Consider the following 25,009-nt stretch of genomic DNA (forward strand, 5'->3'; position numbering starts at 1 on the left):
AAAAGTCCTACTAGTCCCTCTGGGACTTATTCGCTTGGCTGAACCTGGGGTCCTGAGGTGGATGGCTGAGATCGACACTGCAGAATTATTATCCCCACTATGCTCATTTGGATTCTGTTGATAACAACCTCAATCAGGTGTTAATGAAACAAATGAATGGATTTCACTGCACGTAACCTGAGGGGCGGATGGCTGGGAGCAGCAGCCTGCCACGAGCCCCAAGCATCCCTGTACGTCCTTGCTGAGGACCTAACTGTCCTCTGACCGAGCCCTCTCCACAGCTAGCAGTGAAGACAACCAGGCAGGTCCAACGACCACATGACTGCTCGCTCCTCGGGAAAGGGAACTTGACGTGCTTACTGTTTGCTGCAGAAGGCGCTGAGCCCTCGGGACCGGGTTCCTCAGCTGCAGCACGACTCCTGCTTGAAAAGCCACCGCGTGGGTTCACGGCATTGCCCTATGGTCCTTGAGGGCAGGGGAACCACTGCCGCCACAGTAACACTCCTGCTGTTTGCTGGGCTAGCGTATTAAACTGTCTTGCTCTAATCCACTGAGTCCTGATGTCTACTTTGGGCACCTATGGAATTAGGAGGTTGAAATATAAAAGCCACATATGTTTCATAAAATTAATTCCCAGAATCCTCCTCCCAAGCTGAAATACTGAAGACATAATCCCTGCCTCAGGGGACCTAACCATTTATGGAGTAAACACTATCAACACAGCTACTCAGCTGGACTCCCAGAAAGTCTATTATGATAGATGCTCACTGAGTCTAAACACCTGAGTCTTAAAACAACAGAATCCAGCATTTTCAGAAGTTATAGTTAGTTCTTAAGACAATGTTTAGGGACTTCGCTGGTGGTCCAGTGGGTAAGACTACGTGCTCCCAGTGCGGGGGACCCAGGTTCAAACCCTAGTCGGGGAACTAGATCCCGCATGCATGCACAACTAAGAAGCCGGCATGCCGCAACTAAAGAGCCCGCATGTTGTAACTGAAGAGCCCGCATGCCGCAACTAAGACCTGGCACAGCCAAAAAAACCAAAAAAGACAATGTGTAAAAACTTAAAAAAGATGTGCTACATGGTATGACAACCTATAGAACACATATTTATTTTAAATGGCAAGCTCCTCATAAAAATATTACTCTGATTCAGCAGTTTGACTCTAGACAATTTAGAAAAGTAAATAACTGGGGAAAAGTAAAAAGCAACACATAGAAGCTCTCTTAACTACCCTCCACAAGTGATGTGCTGAGTTACAAGACCCACTGCTGGCTGAGCACATGTGTACAGGGCGTGTGCCTACTAAGAATCAATTATCGTTCTCCCAGCCTGTTTAGGAAAGTTATACTAGGAATACTGGGACTTCCCTAGCGGTCCAGTGCTTAGGACTCTGTGCTTCCACCATGGGGGGCACGGGTTGGATCCCTGATCAGGGAACAAGATCTCACAAGCTGCACAGCATGGCCAAAAAAAAACATTATACTGGTCACTGAAATTCTGTAATTTATTTAAAATCACAGACATCATTGAAAGATGACATGCAAAGAGGCGTGATATTTCTATGAAAGCTAAATTAAATGTTTTGAGAAGTGGCTTTAAAAATACCACATCAAATTGGGTGTGAGAGACACAACTGTAAAAGATTAGGGGGGAAATCATAAAAATCTAGAATGACTCTTCAAAGAAATTGCTTTACAAGTGTCTTTATTTCTTGCTCCACTTTAAATAAGCATAAATTTAAAACTATAGGCAATAGATATGGAGATACGGTTTATGGTAGAAAGATGACATGGACTTCCAATCAAGAGACCCATATTCAAAAACAAAAAAGCCTTGGCTGTACGCCAAAATTGCCATGTACGTTTATTAACATTTTAAGTTAGAATTTCTTATGATAACCTCTTTATTTAGGATACTCTCTTGCCTTGACTTTTTCAATTAAAGCCCTACTACCAGTGTTAGTGACCTGGGTGGCTCGGTGGATAAGACTCCGAGCTCCCAATGCAGGGGTCCGGGTTCGATCCCTGACCAGGGAATTAGATCCCACAAGCCGCAACTAAAAGATCCCACACGCACAACAAAGATCACGCGTGCCACAACTAAGACCCAGTGCAGCCAAATAAATAAATAAATAAATATTTTTAAAAATTTAAAAACAGGGGGTGGTGCTCTATGGTAAACCAAAAACTGTACACAGCAATGCTATTGATGTTTAAGGTGATAGAAACACTTAGACATGCAACAATGGAGATAAAATACACAAACACGCAAACATGTTTTAAGATAAAACAGTGAAAACAATCGCAAATAACTGATTACAACTATTTGAAAACTATGTGCATGCTGATTAATATCAGAGGACAACAGAAAGTAAAATAGCTGCTGTGTGAGTTTGGTGAAATAATCAATATTTGGTATCACATTTTCTTTTATGAGTTTTTAAAGCCATTTTGAAGTAATTTTGTTTAAACAGCAACCTATCTCGGGGTACTTAAAATATGATTTGAAGTTTAAAAACAGAACACACCCACTAGTTACATGTCAGCAATTCAATGAACTTTCTTAGGACATCTTTGGTCATCCCTCCTGCTAGAAGGGTACTGGAGCCCATCATTTCTCAATCTCAACACTACCCTTTTTTACAAATTTTATTTATTTTTAAAATTTTATTATTTATTTTTCATCTTTATTGGAGTATAATTGCTTTACAATGGTGTGTTAGTTTCTGCTTTATAACAAAGTGAATCAGCTATACATATACATATATCCCCATATCTCCTCCCTCCTGCGTCTCCCTCCCACCCTCCCTATCCCACCCCTCTAGGTGGTCACAAAGCACCGAGCTGATCTCCCTGTGCTATGTGGCTGCTTCCGACTAGCCATCCATTTTACATTTGGTAGTGTATATAAGTCAGTGCTACTCTCTCACTTCGTCCCAGCTTACCCTTCCTCCTCCCCGTGTCCTCAAGTCCATTCTCTACGTCTATGTCTTTATTTGTCCTGCCCCTAGGTTCATCAGAACCCATGTTTTTTTTTTTTAGATTCCATATATATGTGTTAGCATATGGTATTTGTTTTTCTCTTTCTGACTTACTTCACTCTGTATGACAGACTCTAGGTCCATCCGCCCCACTACAAATAACTCAATTTTGTTTCGTTTTATGGCTGAGGAATATTCCATTGTATATATGTGCCACACCTTTATCTATTCATCTGTCGATGGACACTTAGGTTGCTTCCATGTGCTGGCTATGGTAAATAGTGCTGCAATGAACATTGTGGTACATGACTCTTTTTGAATTATGGTTTTCTCCAGGTGTATGCCCAGTAGTGGGATTGCTGGGTCATATGATAGTTCTGTTTTTAGTTTTTTAAGGAACCTCCATACTGTTCTCCCTAGTGGCTGTATCAATTTACATTCCCACCAACAGTGCAAGAGGGTTCCCTTTTCTCCACACCCTCTCCAGCATTTATTGTTTGTAGATTTTTTGATGATGGTCATTCTGACTGGTGTGGGGTGATACCTCACTGTAGTTTTGATTTGCATTTCTCGAATGATTAGTGATGTTGAGCATCCTTTCATGTGTTTGTTGGCAATCTGTATATCTTCTTTGGAGAAATGTCTATTTAGGTCTTCTGCCCAGTTTTGGATTGGATTGTTTGGTTTTTTGATATCTAGCTGCATGAGCTCCTTGTATATTTTGGAGATTAATCCTTTGTCTGTTGCTTCGTTTGCAAAAATTTTCTCCCATTCTGAGGGTTGTCTTTTTGTCTTGTTTATGGTTTCCTTTGCTGCGCAAAAGCTTTTAAGTTTCATTAGGTCCCCTTTGTTTATTTTTATTTCCCTTTCTCTAGGAGATGGGTCAAAAAGGATCTTGCTGTGATTTATGTCATAGAGTGTTCTACCTATGTTTTCCTCTAAGAGTTTTATAGTGTCTGGTCTTACACTTAGGTCTTTAATCCATTTTGAGTTTATTTTTGTGTATCGTGTTAGGGAATGTTCTAATTTTATTGTTTTACATGCATCTGCCCAGTTTTCCAAGCACCACTTACTGAAGAGGCTGTCTTTTCTCCATTGTATATCCTTGCCTCCTTTATCAAAGATAAGGTGACCATATGTGCATGGGTTTATCCCTGGGCTTTCTATCCTGTTCTATTGATCTATATTTCTGTTTCTGTGCCAGCACCATACTGTCTTGATTACTGTAGCTTTGTACTATAGTCTGAAGTCTGGGAGCCTGATTTCTCCAGGTCCGTTTTTCTTTTTCAAGATTGCTTTGGCTATTCAGAGTCTTTTCTGTTTCCAAATTGGGCAATTTTTTGTTCTAGTTCTGTGAAAAATGCCATTGGTAGCTTGATAGGGATTGCACTGAATCTGTAGACTGCTTTGGGTAGTATAGTCATTTTCACAATGCTGATTCTTCCAATCCAAGAACATGGTATATCTCTCCATCTGTTTGTATCATCTTTATTTTCTTTCAACAGTGCCTTATGGTTTTCTGCATACAAGTCTTTTGTCCCCTTAGGTAGGTTTATTCCTAGGTATTTTATTATTTTTGTTGCAGTGGTAAATGGGAGTGTTTCCTTAATTTCTCTTTCAGATTTTTCATCATTAGTGTATAGGGATGCGAGAGATTTCTGTTCATTAATTTTGTACCCTGCTACTTTATTCATTGATTAGCTCTAGTAGTTTTCTGGTAGCATCTTTAGGATTCTCTATGTACAGTATCATATCATCTGCAGACAGTGACAGTTTTACTTGTTCTTTTCCGATTTGGATTCCTTTTTCTTTTTCTTCTCTGATTTCTGTGGCTAAAACTTCCAAAACTATGTTAAATAATAGTGTTGAGAGTGGGCAACCTTAGCAACCTTGTCTTGTTCCTGATCTTAGAGGAAATGGTTTCGGTTTTTCACCATTGAGAACGATGTTGGCTGTGGGTGTGTCATATATGCCCTTTATTATGTTGAGGTAGGTTCCCTCTATGCCTACTTTCTGGAGAGTTTTTCTCATAAATGGGTGTTGAATTTTGTCAAAAGCTTTTTCTGCATCTTTTTCTGATCATATCATTTGTATCCTTCAATTTGTAAATATGGTGTATCCCACTGATTGATTTGCATATATTGAAGAATCCTTGCATTCCTGGGATAAACCCCACTTGATCATGGTGTATGATCCTTTTAATGTGCTGTTGGATTCTGTTTGCTAGTATTTTGTTGAGGACTTTTGCATCTATGTTCATCAGTGATTCTGGCCTGTAGTTTTCTTTTTTTGTGACATCTTTGTCTGGTTTTGGTATCAGTGTGATGGTGGCCTTGTAAAATGAGTTTGGGAGTGTTCCTCCATCTGCTATATTTAGGAAGAGTTTCAGAAGGATAGGTGTTAGCTCTTCTCTGAATGTCTGATAGAATTCACCTGTGAAGCCATCTGGTCCTGGGCTTTTCTTTGATGGAAGATTTTTAATCACAGTTTCAATTTCAGTGCTTGTGATTCGTCTGTTTATATTTTCTATTTCTTCCTGGTTCAGTCTCGGAAGGTTGTGCTTTTCTAAAAATTTGTCCACTTCTTCCAAGTTGCCCATTTTATTGGCATATAGTTGCTTGTAGTAATCTCTCATGATCCTTTGTATTTCTGCCGTGTCAGTTGTTCTCCTTTTTCATTTCTAATTCTGTTGAATTGAGTCTTCTCCCTTTTTATCTTGATGAGTCTGGCTAATGGTTTATCAATTTTGTTTATCCTCTCAAAGAACGAGCTTTTAGTTTTATTGCTCTTTGCTATTGTTTCCTTCATTTCTTTTTCATTTATTTATGATCTGATTTTTATGATTTCTTTCCTTCTGCTAACTTTGTTTTTGTTGTTGTTGTTCTTCTTTCTCTAATTGCTTTAGGTGTAAGGTTAGGTTGTTTATTTGAGATTTTTCTTGCTTCTTGAGAAAGGATTGTATTGCTATAAACTTCCCTCTTAGAACTGCTTTCGCTGCATCCCATAGGTTTTGGGTAGTTGTGTTTTCATTGTCATTTGTTTCTAGGTATTATTCTGATTTCCTCTTTGATTTCTTCACTGATCTCTTGGTTATTTAGTAGTGTATTGTTTAGCCTCTGTGTGTTTGTATTTTTTACAGTTTTTTTCCTGTAACCGATATCTACTCTCATAGCGTTGTGGTTGGAAAAGATCTTGATATGATTTCAGCTTTCTTAAATTTACCAAGGCTTGATCTGTGACCCAAGATATGGTTTATCCTGGAGAATGTTCCATGAGCACTTGAGAAGAAAGTGTATTCTGTTGTTTTTGGATGGAATGTTCTATAAATATCAATTAAGTCCATCTTGTTTAATGTGTCATTTAAAGTTTGTGTCCCCTTATTTATTTTCATTTTGGATGATCTGTCCATTGGTGAAAGTGGGGTGTTAAAGTCCCCTACTATTATCATGTTACTGTTTATTTCCCCCTTTATGGCTGTTAGCATTTGCCTTATGTATTGAGGTGCTCCTGTATTGGGTGCAAAAATATTTACAATTGTTAAATCTTCTTCTTGGATTGATCCCTTGATCATTTGTAGTGTCCTTCTTTGTCTCTTGTAATAGTCTTTATTTTAAAGTCTATTTTGTCTGGCATGAGAATTACTATTCCACCTTTCTTTTGATTTCCATTTGCATGGAGTATCTTTTTTTTTCCATCCCCTCACTTTCAGTCTGTATGTGTCCCTAGGTCTGAAGTGGGTCTCTTGTAGACAGCTTATATACTGGTCTTGTTTTTATATCCATTCAGCCAGTCTATGTCTTTTGGTTGGAGCATTTAATCCATTTACATTTAAAGTAATTATCAATATGTATGTTCCTATTACCATTTTCTTAATTGTTTTGGGGTTTTTTAAAAATTTATTTATTTTATTTATGCCTGTGTTGGGTCTTCGTTTCTGTGCGAGGGCTTTCTCTAGCCATGGCAAGGGGAGGCCACTCTTCATCGCGGTGCACGGGCTTCTCACTATCGCGGCCTCTCTTGTTGCGGAGCACAGGCACCAGACGCGCAGGCTCAGTAATTGTGGCTCACGGGCCCAGTTGCTCCGCGGCATGTGCGATCTTCCCAGACCAGGGCTCGAACCCGTGTCCCCTGCATTGGCAGGCAGATTCTCAACCACTGCACCACCAGGGAAGCCCCTGGGTTTGTTTTTTTTTTTTTTTTTTTTTTTAATTATTTTTTATTTTTTAATGCTATTCTTGTCTGCTTACATTCTTTTTATTTATGTATGTATGTATGTATGGTATGGCTGTGTTGGGTCTTCGTTTCTGTGCGAGGGCTTTCTCTAGTTGTGGCAAGCGGGGGCCACTCTTCATCGCGGTGCGCGGGCCTCTCACTATCGCGGCCTCTCATTGCCGAGCACAGGCTCCAGACGCGCAGGCTCAGTAGTTGTGGCTCACGGGCCGAGTTGCTCCACGGCATGTGGGATCTTCCCAGACCAGGGCTCGAACCCGCGTCCCCTGCATTGGCAGGCAGATTCTCAACCACTGCGCCACCAGGGAAGCCCCCTGGGTTTGTTTTTATAGGTCTTTTCCTTCTCTTGTTTTTCCTGCCTAGAGAAGTTCCTTTCACATTTGTTCTAAAGCTGGTTTGGTGGTGCTGAATTCTCTTAACTTTTGCTAATCTGTAAAGGTTTTAATTTCTCCATTGAATCTGAATGAGATCCTTCCTGGGTAGAGTAATCTTGGTTGTAGGTCTTTTCCCTTTCATCACTTTAAATATGTCCCGCCGCTCCCTTCTGGCTTGCAGAGTTTCTGCTGAAAGATCAGCTGTTAACCTTATGGGGATTCCCTTGTATGTTACTTGTTGCTTTTCCTTTGCTGCTTTTAATACTTTTTCTTTGTATTTAATTTTTGATAGCTTGATTAATATGTGTCTCCGTGTGTTTCTCTTTGGATTTATCCTGTATGGTACTCTCTGTGCTTCCTGGACTTGACTATGTCCTTTCCCACGTTAGGGAAGTTTTCAACTATAATCTCTTCAAATATTTTCTCAGACCCTTTCTTTTTCTCTTCTTCTTCTGGGACCCCTATAATTCGAATGTTGGTGCATCTAATGTTGTCCCAGAGATCTCTGAGAATGTCCTCAATTGTTTTCACTCTTTTTTCTTTACTCTGCTCCCTGGCAGGTATTTCCACCATTTTATCTTCCAGCTCACTTATCTGTTCTTCTGCCTCAGTTATTCTGTTATTGATTCCTTCTAGAGTATTTTTAATTTCAGTAATTGTGTTGTTCATCACTGTTTGTTTGCTCTTTAGTTCTTCTAGATCCTTGTTAAATTTTTCTTGTATTTTCTGCATTCTGTTTCTGAGATTTTGGATCATCTTTACTATCATTACTCTGAATTATTTTTCAGGTAGGTTGCCTAGTTCGTCTTCTTTTATTTGGTGTTGTAGGTTTTTAACCTTGCTCCTTCGTCTGTAACATATTTTTTTGTCATTTCATTTTTGTTTTTGACGATTGGTGCTGTATTCCTGTCTTACTGGTTGTTTGGCCTGAGACATCCAGCACTGGAGTTTGCAGGCAGTTGGATAGAGCTGGGTCTTGGTGCTGAGATGAGGACCTCCAGGAGGCCTCACTCCGACTGATATTCCCTGGGGTCTGAGGTTCTCTGTTAGTCCAGCGGTTTGGACTCGGAGCTCCCACCACAGGAGCTTGGGCCTGATATCTGGCCTGGGAACCAAGATCCTACAAGCTGCACGGCGCAAAAAAAAAAAAAAAAGAAAAAAAACGGAAGAAAGACAAAAAGGAGCAGTACAATATCAAAAAATAAAAAACAAAATAAAATTAGTAAGATAAAAAATGTATTAGGAAAAATAAAACTATAATTGAAACAACTGCAATAAGGTAAAATAAAACCGCAGCAGAAAAAAAAAAGAAAAAAAAAGTGCCTTGGTCTTGGGAAGGGAGTTTATGTGGGGCATGGAACTTAGGCAGGGCTGGGGTTTAGGGTGGGGCGGGACTTAGGCAGGGCGACCTTAAGTGTGGGGCAGCGCTTCTGCTTAGGACCTGCCCGGAAGGGGAGCGGCAGCATGTGGAAAGGAGGGCCTCTAGAGTGTGGGGTTCTGGAGTCTGGAAGTAGGGCCCTGAGTGAGCGTGTGTGGGTGGGGCTTCGGCCCAGCACATTGGAGGGGGTCTCGGAGGGGGTCTCCGAGTGTAGAGGTGGGGCCCTGGCTGGGGGTGCAGGGGCGGGGCTTGGGCTCTGCACAGCAGGAGGGAGGCTCCGAGGGCAGAGGATTAGGCCGGGAGCCCAACAGGCTCCCCGGTGCCTAGGTGGACAGGGAAAACGCTGGCCCCGTTCCCATCTGTTCCTTCGTGCCCCTCCCCCACCGTCTCCCCCAGGGTCTCTCCAGTCACCACTGGACCCCTAACCGTGGGTGGGTCCCGCTGGGTGTAGGAACTCCTCCCCTCCCCCAGCCGCCCCCAGGGGTGCCGGTCCCAGAGGTCCAGCCTTTACTTTTGCTCCCCCTTACCTCTCTCCCACTCCCTCAGGACCTGCGTGGCTGGAGGGGGCCTCAGTGGGCAGAGGATCAGGCCAAGGATCTCAGCAGGCTCCCGGGGGTCCAAGTGGACAGGGGAAACCTGGCCACATCCCCTTTTAATCCTCTGCCCTCCCAATGGTTCCCCAATTTCCCCCTTCAGGCATGGGATCCCTTCCTCTCCCCCAGCCGCCCCTCAGGGGCTCCTGTCCCATCCGGCCTCCACTTCTCCTTCCCCTTCACTCCCCCTACGCCCACGTCCTCCCCAGTCGCTGGGGGTTCCTCCCGTCCCCTTAGGTGTCCGTGGTCCCCCACTGGTGCCTGGTAGGTGCCCTAGTTGTGAGGAGACGCTAATTCCGCGTCGTCCTAGTACCAACACTACCCTTTCTTGAGCTAAAACAGCAGCAGATAAATAAGAACTACCTCCATGGCTGCAGTAAAAATCTATGCATAAGAATATTTAAGATGATGATGTTGCATCTTAATGAAGATTAATTCAGCCTCTAGTAACTGTTTTAAGCTTCGTTTGGCAAATTATTTAAAGAAGGATATATACAACTTCGCAATACAAAGAACTGTGCTAAAAACTCTCTAAGTCTGATAGACTGTTTACATCTAATATCCCTATTACTATATATAAAATAAACAACAAGGACCTACTGTATAGCACAGGAAACTCTACTCCATATTTTGTGATAACCTATAAGATAAAAGAATCTGAAAAAATATATATATGTATATATATAACTGAATCACTTTGCTGTACACCTGAAACTAACACAAGATTGTAAATCAACTATACTTCAATTAAAAAATAAACCCTAATATCCTTGAAAAAAGGTGACTTGAGGAACTTGATGTGTTATAAACTTTAAAAATAATTATATAATTCTAATCTATGGCTTGTTAAGTATGAAATCTCTAAAGGCAGATGGGTTTCTGTTTATTTACATGTACTCAGTACATTTTTCCCTGTATCAATGGCAATCATTTAAAATATGGAGCTCTTGGGACTTCCCTGGCCGTCCAGTGGTTAGGACTCCATGCTTCCACTGCAGGGGCCATGGGTTCGATCCCTGGTCAGGGAACTAAGATCCCGCAAGCCACATGGTACGGCAAAAAAATAAATAAATAAAATAAAATATCGAGCTTTTAAAAAACGTTAAAAGTCATGCTTCTGGGAATGGATGAGGGGATGGGAAGGGATGGAGTGGCTCTTATTCTTTAAGAGCCTATTAGTATTATTCAATCTTATAACCAGAGCTATAAGTTACTTAGATACGTATAACTTTGCACACATGAAGTAATTATTACTACTTAATACAACCACCACAAGCCAAAGATAATACCTTGGGGTGAGGAAAGATGTTGCTCCTGCAGCTTCTCCAGAGAGAGTAGTCCCAAGTAGCTGAGGACAACATACTTTGTTTCATAGTGAAATCCTAGAGGCACAGTAGTAGAGGACGCCATGGAGTCGGCTGGCTGAGCTCCGGAAAGGTCTACTTACAGATGTGCAAAACCTAAAAACATAAAAATATTTTTTCAGTTTAAAGTTTATTACAGGGGCTTCCCTGGAGACACAGTGGTTAAGCATCCGCCTGCCAATGCAGGGGACATGGGTTTGAGCCCTGGTCCGGGAAGATCCTACATGCCGCGGAGCAACTGAGCCCGTGAGCCACAACTACTGAGCCCACGTGCCACAACTCCTGAAGCCCGCACACCTAGAGCCCATGGTCTGCAACAAGAGAAGTTACCACAATGAGAAGCCCGCACACCACGACGAAGAGTAGCCCCCGCTCACCACAACTAGAGAAAGCCCATGCATAGCAACGAAGACCCAACGCAGCCAAAAATAAGAAATAAAAATAATAAAGTTCCCTTAAAAAAAAAAAAAAGCAAATTTCCCTTTCTACCTCTCCTTAGTTACTCTATTTTCACCTATGTGGCAAAAACACTAGCTCTGCCCTCTCTTTACCCTCCCCCCCAGCCAGTCTATGTTCTCTTATTTCTTTTACTAATAAAGCCTACTAAATTTCAGCTACGTCCATGTCCACACAGCTGCAAACAACATTTCCGTTTCCTTTACAGCTTAGTGTGCTACAAGATTAGTCTGAGCCTGAGGAATAAGAGAAGTTACATGTGCATTGTGTGTGTGGGGGGATCTCTCCTTGAAGACTTCCTCTTTCCTCCTCTCTGGGTTTGAAATGTGCATATGGCAGACACCTCACTCTGACATGCAAACAAGGACACCACTGCTGGGGACAGCGCAAGACAGAAGGGACCTGGGTCCCTGAATGACCCCATGGAGCAGAGCTGCCCTGCCCGCCTTGACCACTTGCCTCTGACTCCTATTCAAGCCACGGTATTCTGAATCTCTTCGATAGTTACTTTAACTTGTACCCTAATCAATGCCAAGTACAATTCACTTCTCCATGTGGACTTAACAGCTGTTTTACATACCAGGTACCCCCCTTTTTAAAAGACATACTCTTTTAGAAACTTTCAAATATGCAAGGCAGAATTACATACTACAGTAACCAGGCTGTACATTACATCCCCAGGACTTATTTATTTCACAATCAAGTTTGTACCTTTTGACCCCTACTATGTACCTTAACAGTTGTTTCAAACCAAAATGTCTTATTAAGAAGTTTCCAAAGAATTGTTTTCTACTTAAAACAACGATACAGACTGTTTTAAGATCTTAAGAAATATCTGTGCATTGGGCACAAAGGCTTAAGATCAATTGCCTGCCCTCAGGAGTTTTCTATCAAGTAGAGGAAAACAAAAGCATAGAAACAAATAAGAACAATAAAATTCTATGATACGAGTCAGTATCCATGAGTGGGAGGGGCAACCCAAAACAAGGAACAGGTAAGTCTCTCGGGAGAAAGAAAAAAGAAGTGGAAATCAGGAAAGAAGGTAAAATCGGAGCAGATCTTGGAATGTGAGTAGTCACTAACTGAACCAGCTGGGGAATGGGACGAGGTGAACTTTAGATGTCAAGTAGACCAGGAAAAGGCACAGAAGTGTTTTGGAACAGCAGGGAACAACACAAAAATTAAGCATTTGACATGGCAAAGTCCTATGATACAAGGAGGATGGGGCTCAGCAGTAGTCAGCATTTGGCCTGCCTCGTATGCTACAGGATGCTTGGAAGCTCGGGTTTTATTCTGTAAGCTGGAAAATTATTTTAACCATGTCTATTAACGAACTCCCAGAACTGTATGCAAATTCTGTGTGCATAAGCATTTTTTCTGTAGGGGAAAAAAACACTCAATTTCTTTCGGTAGCCTCTCAGATTAGATCATGATGCAAAAAAACGCTAGGAACTCTGTAGAACACCAATAGGAATCACTGAAGGGTTTTAAGCAAGAGAAGCACATGAACAGACTATATTCTAGAAAAATCATCCTGGAGGCAGCGTGGAAGACAGAACGGAGACTGGAGAAAAGAACACAAGTTAGGGTACTATTGGAAAAATCTAAACAAGAGATGTATGAAGGCATGACCTAGAGCAGGAACGCAGGAAAGGAGAAGGGGACGGGATAGGGAAAATATGAAGAGTTCAAAGATGTGTTAACAACTCCATGACAGTTGCCAGGCAGCTGTACGGAAAGTGGTGCTGCTCCTACTTCTCAAATCAGATAATACAGGAAGAGCTGGTTTGGGGGAGAAGGATAACAAGTTCACTTGGGGGCATACTGAGTTGTAAAATGCCCACAGCCATCCAGGTGGAAATGAACAAAACGTTAGACATACAGGTCTTCAACTCAGAACGAGGTCTGCACTGGAGATAGAAAGCTGTGGTCTGCACAGAGGCGGGTCTACAGCATCACCTAAGGAGAGTGGATGGAGAGCAGCGACTTCCAAGGGGAAGGACGTGCCAAAGCTTCCAGGAGGTGGGAGAAGGGGTGGCTTGGTTTGAAAAAGCATATTCATACTTGGAAAAGCAAACATTACCTACTGTTTTCAGATTATAAGGTATAGAAAATAAATCTGAGTAAACCTTCAATCTTCTTTGTATCACTGACTCTCAGTGAGAGGATGGGAGGGAAGAATCACATACCCACCGCCCCAACCCCAAGCACCACCAGAAGAGGAGCCAGAGATTTTTATTTATCAAAGGGAAAAAGCGTTTTTAAAAAACATGTTGAGAAACACTGGTTTAATCTGAAAAAGAAACCCAATTAGAATTCAAGGCAAAACTACCATTTCAGGGGTGACCAAAAAGATGAGAAGCTGGCAGAGGAGCCCACTAAGGTCTGCAGTGGACAGTCAGAAAGGCATAAAGGGGACAGGAGGGTGTGCTCAGAGTCAGGGGAGGTGCTTCGGGAAGAAGGCAGTACAAACAACACACCAAAAAAAATGCAACGTCAGGATGATGGCCCCGACAGGATGGGTTGATCTGACTGGCAGGGCAACGGCAGAGGCCAGGGACGTGATGAGCGAATGGAGGACTTCCCTGGTGGCGCAGTGGTTAAGAATCCACCTGCCAATGCAGGGGACACGGGTTCAAGCCCTGGTCCGGGAAGATCCCACATGTCATGGAGCAACTAAGCCCGTGCGCCACAACTACTGAGCCTGCGCTCTAGAGCCCGCAAGCCACAACTACTGAGCCCACATGCCACAACTACTGAGCCCGCCTGCCTAGAGCCTGTGCTCCACAACAAGAGAAGCCACTGCAATGAGAAGCCCACGCACGGAAACAAAGAGTGGCCCTCGCTCGCTGCAACTAGACAAAGCCTGCGTGCAGCAATGAAGACCCAACGCAGCCAAAAATAAAATATAAATAAATAAATTAATTAAAAATAAAAAAGAAGAAATGAGCAGAAAAGAAAAAAAAGAGTGAATGGAAAGTGAATCAGTAGAGAAAATGGGTTTTAGTCTATTCTTTCATGGTTTGAAGGGAAGACAAGAATGGAGGCTGGGGAGAGAGACAAATGGTCTGAGAGTTCATTAATTTTGTTTTGTTTTATATACAATGAAAGAGACTTAAGCACGTTTACATTCAGTGGAGGAGCCAATGAGATATAAATAGAGAGCAAGGAATAAATTATTAAGTTCCAAAAGAGAGAACAGAGCAAATCAGTAACAAAATTTAACATATAAAAAGTCTCAGAATTTTTTGGTAACAGGAAAAAAGAAGTACTCATCTTCTGAATAATGCTTTATATTTTAAAAAATTGATGTTCTAGAATTTGTTATAATCAAATTTCTTGTATTTATCCATGCACCCCAATGTTGACTGCAGTACTATTTACAGTAGCCAAGACATGGAAACAACCTAAATGTCCACTGATAGATGAATGGATAAAGAAGATGTGGTGGTAATAAATAATGCCATTTGCAGCAATATGGATGGACCTAGAGATTATCATACTAAGCGAAGTAAGTCAGAAAGGGAAAGACAAATACCATATGATATCACTTATATGTGGAATCAAAAACAGGACACAAATGAACCCATCTACAAACAGAAACAGACTCACAAACATAGAAAACAGACTTGTGGTTGCCAAGGGTGAGGGGGGTGGGGGAGGAGGGATGGATTGGGAGCTTGGGGTTGGGAGATGCAAACTATAATATCAAGGATGGATAAACAACAAGGTCCTACTGTATAGCACAGGGAACTATAAACAATTTCCCATGATAAACCATAATGGAAAAAAATATGAAAAAGAGTGTGTGTGTGTGTGTGTGTGTGTATATATATATATATATATATATATGTATAACAATCACTTTGCTGTACAGCAGAAATTAACAGAACATTGGGAATTCCTTGGCGGTCCAGTGGTTAGGACTCGGCGCTTTCACCGCCGTGGCCCAGGTTCAATCACTGGGTTGGGGAATTAAGATCCCACAAGCCTCGCAGCCAAAAAAAAAAAAAAGAAAAAGAAATTAACATAACATTGTAAATCAACTATATTTCAATAAAATAAAAATTTTAAAAAATTTCTTGTATTTATCAAAAAAAATCCATATCTCTTAAGACAGTTTCAGTTACACACCAACCCAGATGCTACAGACAAAGCATAGTTCACCAAGTTTCCAAACTGGATTTTTTAACCTAGTGGTCTTCAAATTTTCTTACAAATCCCTATTGACTAACCATAAATACCATCTTTTTTTTTTTTTTGGCCGTGTTAGGTCTTCATTGCTGCACACTGGCTTTCTCTAGTTGCAGCGAGCGGGGGCTACTCTTCATTGCGGTGCACGGGCTTCTCATTGTGGTGGCTTCTCTTGTTGCAGAGCACGGGCTTCAGTAGTTGTGGCACGTGGGCTTAGTTGCTCCGCGGCATGTGAGATCTTCCCGGACCAGGGCTCGAACCCGTGTCCCCTGCACTGGCAGGCGGACTGTTAACCACTGTGCCACCAGGGAAATACCATTTTAATCATGGACTTCATAATTCTCCACTATAAAGTCCTCAGCTCTAGTACACGTTACTGTCCATACGCCCACACAGTTGGTGGCTGCTTCCATGACACTCAACCATTCTCAATGACTCACACTAACGGAGAAGCTGACCATATACACTTCCATCATTTAAGTTTAGTGCGTGGTCTTTAGGCTTCAAGTTTATCTCTGCCGTTCCAGTCATAAACAAACCAGACCCGCAAGACAAAACATCCTTCCAACTCCTCTAACTTCGCCTGAGCTGCCAGTTTACAGCAGCGAAGCAGCTCGTGCAGGCCTGTGTTTAGGTGATGGGGCAGGCAGACCTCAGAAACACTACTATGTGTCTACAACACAGGGAATATAGCCAGCATTTTATAATAGCTATAAATGAACTATAACCTTTAAAAACTGTGAATCACTATGTTGTACAACTGTAACATACAACACTGTACATCAACTATACTTCAATTAAAAATAAACAAACAGAAAGAAATGCTATCATAGGTCCTGTGCATTTGTATTAAATTACAGTCTCTCAAAGGCACTGACAATATGCCAAGTGTGAACCCTGCAGCACGGCTGCAGAGTATTCTGGGGAGAGAGGGCATCACTCCCTCTGCACGCTCTGTGGCGACTAATCTGCATATTGCACAAAGAGCTCTTGCATTTCTATAAGATACCATAAATAAATCACCTCTGCACGAGACCTCTATTTCTGAAGCACTCTTCCACGTGTTGTCACAGTAATCCTCCACACCAGAAGGAAAAGATAACAGTCTCAACTTTGATGGAGAAACAAGAATAGACAATTTATTTGCCCAAAATCGTAACAGCTAGTTAACAGTGCAACCACTTAGTTGAGAACATCCTCTTCCGTTCCGAACTCTTAGGCCTTAATTGTATTCATTCAATGCACATCTCCTGCAAGCCAGGCAACGTGCTGGGTGAGAGGAACACAGAGGTGGAAATACTAACACTAATGATAACAGGAAAAAATGGTAGAAAAACAAGGCAATTTCCCAAATATCAGACACCCACAATACCGAAAGAAGCAAATTTGTCAATTTTGAGAATGGGACAGGGGGGCAAAAAGGAAAAAGACAGGTTAAAGAAAAAGTAAATACAATCTGAGACCACCACCCAGAGCTTTCCTGGAAGCAGGGGACCATGCTCAGGTCCACCCCACTAGTTACTCACCAACCAGAGGACATTTCATGCCTAAGACAGCTCAAGCTTCCTTTTAAATGATGAAAAAGACATAGCTACTTTTACTCTTTAAATTTTATCTAGAACCCTTTAGAATTCAAATTATGTATAACTGTTCTTGGTATCAAGAAGTGATTAAATACAAGAGTGACCTTCAATATAAAAACTCCTGCTTTTTACACAATTCTAACAACCTACCGAATACAGCTGTGTTACCCAGCTGTTTCTTTCTCTGCCTTACACCTTTAATTTGCTCTTCTCTCAAGTTACAGGTAGCTGTCAGCCAGATGCACGGCCTGAGGAAGCTTAGGGTAACTTAATCTTGTGTTTATACATACATTTGGTGGCATCTCCAAAACATCCATGATCCTTCAGTAACAAGTGTAATATCCACAATCTTACAATAAATGGTCTGCTTTTTTTAAAACCAGATTTCTATTATGAGTACCAGTGCAAATCCCAGGATGTTAATATAGATAGTACTGTGGGAATTAGGCACATTTTATGAACGGTAACCAGAAGGTATACAGCAACTATTAAATTCTACTTTAAATTCTTATGAAAAGCAAATCTGCAGCAGCATGAGTTTTTTGTAGTTGTTTCCCAACCTTGTCTGATCATAATCATCTTGGCGGCTATTAAAAACAAATTTCTAGCACCCACCTCAGAAATACTAACTTAGAATATCACACCTATGTTCTATTTCTTAACCCCATAGAACCACAGCAGAAAAATATTACAATCTAACATGATGTAATTAAATTATTTCAGGAAGCTTTGTTTTTAGACTATCTCCTCCCACTAAAATAAAATTGTAATAAGATTGTTAAATACTGCAGTAATGTGGAGTTTAGTAGATATACAATCCCAGTTTACAAAGAGAAAAGTGAAAATCCACAGATAATTCAGTCACAAATGAAAACTCTGGAGTTTTAAGCACTGACAAAGTTTTTGATTCCCAGATCCCAGTCTCCAGACCCACTGGTGGTTTTAGCAAAGAATTTTTAAGCTCCACAAAGTGGCATGAAGTCCAACGACTTTATTTCTTCAATCTGTACTTTATTAGGTCTCATACAATTCTAGGACTTTCTGCAAAAGAAAAGTTACATAATCCTAATTAAAATTGTGAAACTGCAAAAATTTCACTGGGTCCAACTGAGAAATGCAACTAAGCATTTGAAAACTCAGCAGACACTAAATATTTTAGTGTACACTATCCCTTTCCAACTGCAACGTGCCTAACTGAAGACGCTAGTTCAATCCTGTGTTAAGGGCCGTCCAAAAATGTTTCCACTCAGCAGTTGGCACTCCAACATAATGTACTTAAAGAGGAATGCCTCACTCTCACTCTCCCCACAAACACATAGTCTGACTTTCACAGCAAGTAATCAGGCTTCCCATATACGTGTAGATAACGTGCATAAAAGGGAGACATGAAAGTCAATTTCTCTGCTCCACTCCTACGTATGTGCCACAGAGAAATGAAAACACATTGTCTACGCAAAAACGTTCACATGAATGGTCACAGCAGCATTACATATAACAGCCAAACAGTGGAAATAACTGCCCGTCAACTGATGAATTTTAAAAATGTGGTCTATTCATACAATGTGATATTATGTGGCCATAAAAAGGAATGAAATGCCAATACCTGCTACAACATGGAAGTAAAAGCCAGTCACAAAAGACCACATATTGTATAATTCTGTTCATATGAAATATCCAGAACTGGCGGATCTACAGAGAAGTAAAATAGTGGCCGCCTAGGTGGGGGAGTGTGGGAATAAAGAATGACTGCTAATGAGTACGAGGCTTCTTTTGGGAATGATGAAAACTGCAGTGATAGTTGCACACTCTGTGACTACACATGTGAACAACTTAACGGCATCTCAATAAAACGCTCCTAAAAAAAATCAGCAACTCTGAAAATAGCCCCCTTTCTTCAACCCTGTTAACATATATTAATTAAGAACTCTTGGGCTTCCCTGGTGGCGCCGTGCTTAAGAATCGCCTGCCAGTGCAGGGGACACGGGTTCGAGCCCTGGTCCAGGAAGATCCCACATGCCGCGGAGCAACTAAGCCCGTGCGCCACAACTACTGAGCCTGTGCTCTAGAGCCCACGAGCCACAACTACTGAGCCCGCGTGCCTAGAGCCTGTGCTCCGCAAGAGAAGCCACCACAATGAGAAGCCCGTGCACCGCAACGAAGAGTAGCCCCCGCTCGCCGCAACTAGAGAAAGCCCGCATGCAGCAACGAAGACCCAACACAGCCATAAATAAATAAATAAATAAATTTAAAAAAAAACTCCTGGGGGACTTCCCTGGCATCGCAGCGGTTAAGACTCTGCGCTCCCATTGCAGGGCGCCGGGTTCCATCCCTGGTCTGGGAACTAGATCCCGCATGCATGCTGCAACTAAGAAGTCCACGTGCCGCAACTAAGACTCGGCACACCTTAAATAGACAAATAAATAAATATTTAAAATAAAAAAAAAAAGAACTCTTGGGAATTCCCTGGCGGTCCAGTGGTTAAGACTGTGCTTCCATGGCAGGGGGCGCGTGTTCCACTCCTGGTCCGGGAACAAAGAACCTGCATGCTGCGCAGAGCGGCCAAAAAAAAAAAAAAAAGAACCCTTGGTGACCACTTATTTGGAATAAGATATGCATCAAAATCAAGTTTGAAAAAACAATGATAAAAAGCAGGATGGTGGTACTGTGATTGGTTAAAACTTTTGTTTTGTATGTCTAAAATGTTTCATAAGAGAAACATGTTCTTAAAACAATACTTATTGTTGCAAATCACTTGTCCCAAAAGCTGAGCAAGATATGTAGTAAATATTCACTAACTGACGGGCTAACGAGCACCTTTTCTCTACAAAACGGCTTGGACTCAACCGTCTGTATCCCTCAACTGAACTCAATTACTGGGGTACGGTCCTCCATAAGAAGATCCATCCTTTGAAAAAAAAAAATACTGAGAATGGTACCTGACCAATCAGAGTAAAAGAATTTTCAAAGTCCCTAACGGCCTATTATCAAAAGAAGAATATTCCATAGTGGTTTAAATATTTTCAATTTACAGTGTACATTTATTTATCCCACAGTGTACGTGAGGTATAAGCAGTTCACTACCTACACGAACACTTGTTTAATTTTCTGGCAGACTGAAGAAAAGAAGGTACTAGAAGGGTGTGGCAACTCATCCAAGGTCACACAAGTCAGGGCAGAGACCAGCATTCTGGTTTAGACCAAACCTCCCGGGGAAATCGCACTGACAGTTTCGCTGGAGGACTTGCTTGTTTTGCTCCACGTCGTAAAAAAACAGGGGAGGGGGGAGACCGTCAGTTTCGTTAAGAACTTGTACAGAAACGGGGCGCTGGCTGCACGGGTAACCGCGCGCTCGTGCGGGCATCGGGCCGACTCCGCAGGGCGGCGGCCAGGGCCCAGGACCGCTGGCCCGAGGCCCCGGCTCCCAGCGGGGAAGCCCCAGCTCGGAAAGTCCGGGCACGAAGGAGAGACTCTCGGGGTCTCCCTGGGATGGTGGGAGAAAGACCAAAGGAAGAAACGACCTAGCGCGAACCATGCCGCCTCTAAGGGTGGCAAAAACGAACACGTGAAATAGCAACAGCAATGACAGCGGCGTCGGAGCCGCCGGGAGGGGCACCGGGAACCTTGAGGAGAAGCCGCGGCCCGGCCGGCTGGCGGGCACCCAGGCCGCGAGCCCCGCGCACGTACCCCTCGCCCGAGGCCCACGCCCGCTGACCCCGCGCCCGGACACGTCTGAGGAGCAGCGGAACGGCCTCGCGCCCTCAGCCTCTCACTCCCCCCTCTCTCCCGCGTCGGCCTCGGGACGCCTCGGGCGAAGCTGGGAGAGGGCCCGGCGCGGCCTGCCCGCTACCCCGCTCCCCTCACCTGGCCCAGGCCCGTGCCCCCGCAGAGGTGAAAACGCGGCAGCGGCTGCTCCGCACAGGATCCCACGGTGGCGGTGGCGGTGGCAGTGGCAGCGGCAGCTCCGACCCGCGGTCCTAATCTACCGCCGCCGCCATGTTGGCGGGTGAGGTCACCCGGCGTGCTTCCGTCAGCGCCGGCGTCGGGGCGGGGCGCCAGGCGCGCCGCCAGGGGCGGATCCGCCTACCCGAGAGGAAGCCGGGACCACGGAGTCCCGGAGGCCTCTTTGTGCAGACGTGACCCGGAAGAGCCGCCCTCTCCCGGCCTGCTCTCCTCTTGGGGAGCAGCTCTATGGTTCCGGGCGGCGGCGGCCTTGGACCGCTGGGAAGGAGGCAGACTCGGGCGGGCCCACAGTCGTGGGTGCGGAGGCTGGCGACGCCCGCTGGAGGAGCTGCAGGCGAGCCGGCTGACTGAGCGTGGAGTCCCGGGAGCTGCGGCGCCGCAGCGCTGGATGGGGGGCTGGGCCTTGAGGGTACGGAGCGGGCGGGGGGGCGGGGGCGCCGTAGCGCCGCGAGGAAAGAGCGCATCTGCAGCGGCCACTGGGAGGCGGTGTGGCGTCTCCACCGCGCCCTGGGGGAGCCACTGTGTCCGGGCGCCTGATACGGCCGGGCGGAGGAGCCGAAGGCTGCCTTAGGACAAAAGGCCGATGGGCACTGTCTGCTAGTGGGGTCAAGGGTTCTTTCTGGGGTGACGAAGATGTTCTCCGGGTGATTGTGCTGGTGGTTGCGCAGCTTTGTGAATACACTCACTTGAAGCCATTTAATTATACTCCGTTATACACTTCAAAAAGGTGAATATCTCAATACAGCCGTGAAAAAAGAAGTGATAAAAACTTGAACTGATAATGAGGGTGGGTGGCGGAATCCGAAAGAAGGTTGGAGCTCCGAGGCTTTGGGCCCGAGTGACTGAGAACTCGGGCGGTGCTGTTCATAGTGAAATCGGACAGATTTGCCAAGAAGAGACTTAGTGAGCTAAGAAAACTATCAATAATTCCCTAATAGTATCTATTAACCAGGCCATATTAAATTCCCCCGATTCTCCAAGTAATGGCTTTTATAGTTTCTTTTAATATCTTTATTGGAGTATAATTGCTTCACAATGGTGTGTTAGTTTCTGCTGTATAGCAAAGTGAATCAGCTATACGTATACATATATCCCCATATGCCGTCCTTCTTGTGTCTCCCTCCCACCCTCTCTATCCCATGCCTCTAGGTGGTCACAAAGCACTGAGCTGATCTCCCTGTGCTATGCGGCTGCTTCCCTCTAGCTGTTTTACATTTGGTAGTGTATATATGTGAGTGTTACTCTCTCACATCGTCCCAGCTTACCCTTCCCCCTCTCGGTGTCAAGTTCATTCTCTGCGTCTGCGTCTTTGTTCTCGTCCTGCCCCTGGGTTCATCAGAACTTTTTTTTTTTTTTAGATTCCATATAGTTTTTGATTTAAACCAGGGTCATGCATTGCATTTGGTTGTTAAATCTTTTAAGTCTCCTCGTCTTAATTTTTAAAAAGTTGACTTTTTGAATTATACAACAGAAATTAGTCAGCAATAAAAGAAAAGCTGACCGTTGTTACATGTGACCATATGGATTAATTTCAAAAGCGTTGAGTCAAAGAAGCCAGACATAAAAATGTACCTACTGTGTGGTTCCGTTTATATGAATTTCAGGAACAGGCAAAATTAATCAATGGTTATAGAAATCAGCACTGTCGACTGGGAGTGTGGGATTGACTAGAAAAGAGCTTTCTCTCTAGGGTGATGGAATTAGTCTCTATATTGTGGTGATCACACAGGTGTCCTAACTCATCTAATTGTACTTTGTAGGTCTATGCAGTTCATTGTATGTAAATTTCAACAACAACAAAAAAAGTCACATGGAATAATTCTGTGTAGTTAGGTTGCCAATTTGATATATGGTTAGGTAAATTTCTTTCAGATTGCTTTCAGTTTTAGGGTTTGCTTTTTCCCCTTTTTAAAATTTTTTGAATATATACCACAAGGATAGCATATGGGCCAATGGAACAGAATAGAAAGTTCAGAATGGTCCACTGATTTTCAACAGAGACAATTCAATGAGGAAAGAGATACTCTCTTTAGCAAATGGTGTAAAATATATAATGCTTTTACAAAAATTAATCACAAGCAGTTCATGGGTTTTTGGGGTTTTGGGTTTGTTTTTTTTTTTTTTTCTGACGGATCTTATGAGTGACACAGAGACCTAGACTGCAGCCTGATGTGATAATAAAACCTAAACTCTAGATTCAACTCATTCATTCTCATTCATCAGTTATTTATTGAATGCCTACTATGTATGTACCAGGCAGTATGCTGGATGCTGGCAAAAACCATGACATGGTCCCTGTTGTGAAGCTGACATTTTCGTTGGAAAACCAGATAAGAACATAGAAATGAAAGGAAAAAAACAAAATAGTTTAAAATTGTGGCATGTCCTGAGGTAAACAAACAAGGGACAGGAGTAGAAAATTAAGGTGACAGGGTGTTGATGGAAACCTCTCTCCAAGGAGGGGATATTTTAAGTTGAGACCTAAAGACTGAAGAACAACCCAAGGGGCAAGTGCAGGAAAAGACCTCAGGCAAAAAGCTTGAGAACAAACCAGTAAAGCTTGGAGCTGGTGAGAAAGGGAGGAGGAGTGATGAGGTCAATGGGCAGGGCCAGCTCCTCCAGAGCACAGAGGAGCCACCAGAGGTTATAAATTAGGGAGTGATTAGAGGCCAGCTAGGTTTTAAATTACTTTCTGCTGTGCGGAAAATTGGTTGGAAAAGGCTGTAAGTGCAAGCACGTAAGTTAGACTTTCGCTGCTTTCTGCCACCATTTGTCTTTTTTTTTTTTTTTTTAATTTATTTATTTTTGGCTGCGTTTGGTCTTCGTTTCTGTGCAAGGGCTTTCTCCAGTTGCGGAGAGCGGGGGCCACTCTTCATCGCGGTGCGCGGGCCTCCCACTGTCGCGGCCTCTCCCGTTGCAGAGCACGGGCTCCAAAGGCGCAGGCTCAGTAATTGTGGCTCACGGGCCCAGCTGCTCCGCGGCATGTGGGATCTTCCCAGACCAGGGCTCGAACCCATGTCCCCTGCATTGGCAGGCAGACTCTCAACCACTGCGCCACCAGGGAAGCCCCTGTCTTTTCTTTTAAAAATTCCTCAACATTCAAAGACATGATTTTCATCTACCTCCAGTTTCTGTGTGTATGTGTGTGTGTGTGTGTGTGTGCACTCCCCAGCAGACAAACTGAAGCCTTACCTTATCTATTCTAGTGACTCAGTTTCCAGATAAACCACAGACTGGGGCCTTAGCTCGGGAGCAGGTAAATCAAGGAGCACGCAAACCATCTCTTAAGTGACTAACCTGAAAGGAATTTAGGTCGGCAGTTTTGGTGAAGCCATAGTCAATAAATTTATCTGGGAGTGGGATTTTTGGGATTTGTCTGAAAAGCTGTTTTAGTAAAACTTCTTCACAAGACCTAAGCTAGTATAGGAGGAAATTGGATTTGGAAAACTACCAACTAGTTAATCTTTGCATGTACTCATAATAACTTTTTCACTTGTGCTTCACTCTCTGAAGCTTACCACGTTCTTACCAGATAGCACCTGGCCTGTTCCTCAGTGAATCAGCAAAATACTGCAGAAAGTAGTTGTAAGAGCACTGACATGGCGGAGAGGAAAGCAGAACAAAAGGCGATGTTAAGTATACCTGTAACACTATTTTATTTAAAAAATGAAGTCCTAAGGCAAATGTGACAAATGTTAATTGTCAACTCTGGGTGGTGGTACATGGTACATAGACATTTGAATTCTTTGTACTTTTCTGTATTCTTTAATGTCTGAAAATAATGATAAATCATAAAAATCAGCACACTGTTTTCCAAAAAACAAAAGCACATTGATCTGGATAGTATCACATCTCTTCCAGACATTGTTTTCTTAAGTGATTAGACATGTATT

At 43.1% G+C, this 25,009-nt stretch overlaps 1 protein-coding gene across 4 annotated transcripts in view; it reads right to left on the minus strand.

Moving 5' to 3' along the window:
• Window positions 1–21,190, minus strand: part of BCL2L13 (BCL2 like 13) — a 68,272-nt gene extending 47,082 nt beyond the window's left edge. For 2 of the 4 annotated variants that reach the window (XM_059934997.1, XM_059935001.1), the window contains exons 1-2: window positions 21,018–21,189; window positions 10,849–11,019 (exon numbers count right to left, since the gene is read on the minus strand). In XM_059934997.1, coding sequence (XP_059790980.1) covers window positions 10,849–10,969 — 121 coding nt within the window. In that variant the 5' untranslated portion in view covers window positions 10,970–11,019; window positions 21,018–21,189. Of the gene's footprint in view, window positions 1–10,848; window positions 11,020–21,017 lie in introns of all 4 variants that reach the window. The other 2 variants (XM_059934996.1, XM_059935000.1) reach the window with 2 other exon arrangements.
• Window positions 21,191–25,009: the final 3,819 nt, after the last annotated feature.

Source organism: Balaenoptera ricei, chromosome 10 (assembly GCF_028023285.1).
Source record: "Balaenoptera ricei isolate mBalRic1 chromosome 10, mBalRic1.hap2, whole genome shotgun sequence".
NCBI lineage: Eukaryota > Metazoa > Chordata > Mammalia > Artiodactyla > Balaenopteridae > Balaenoptera > Balaenoptera ricei.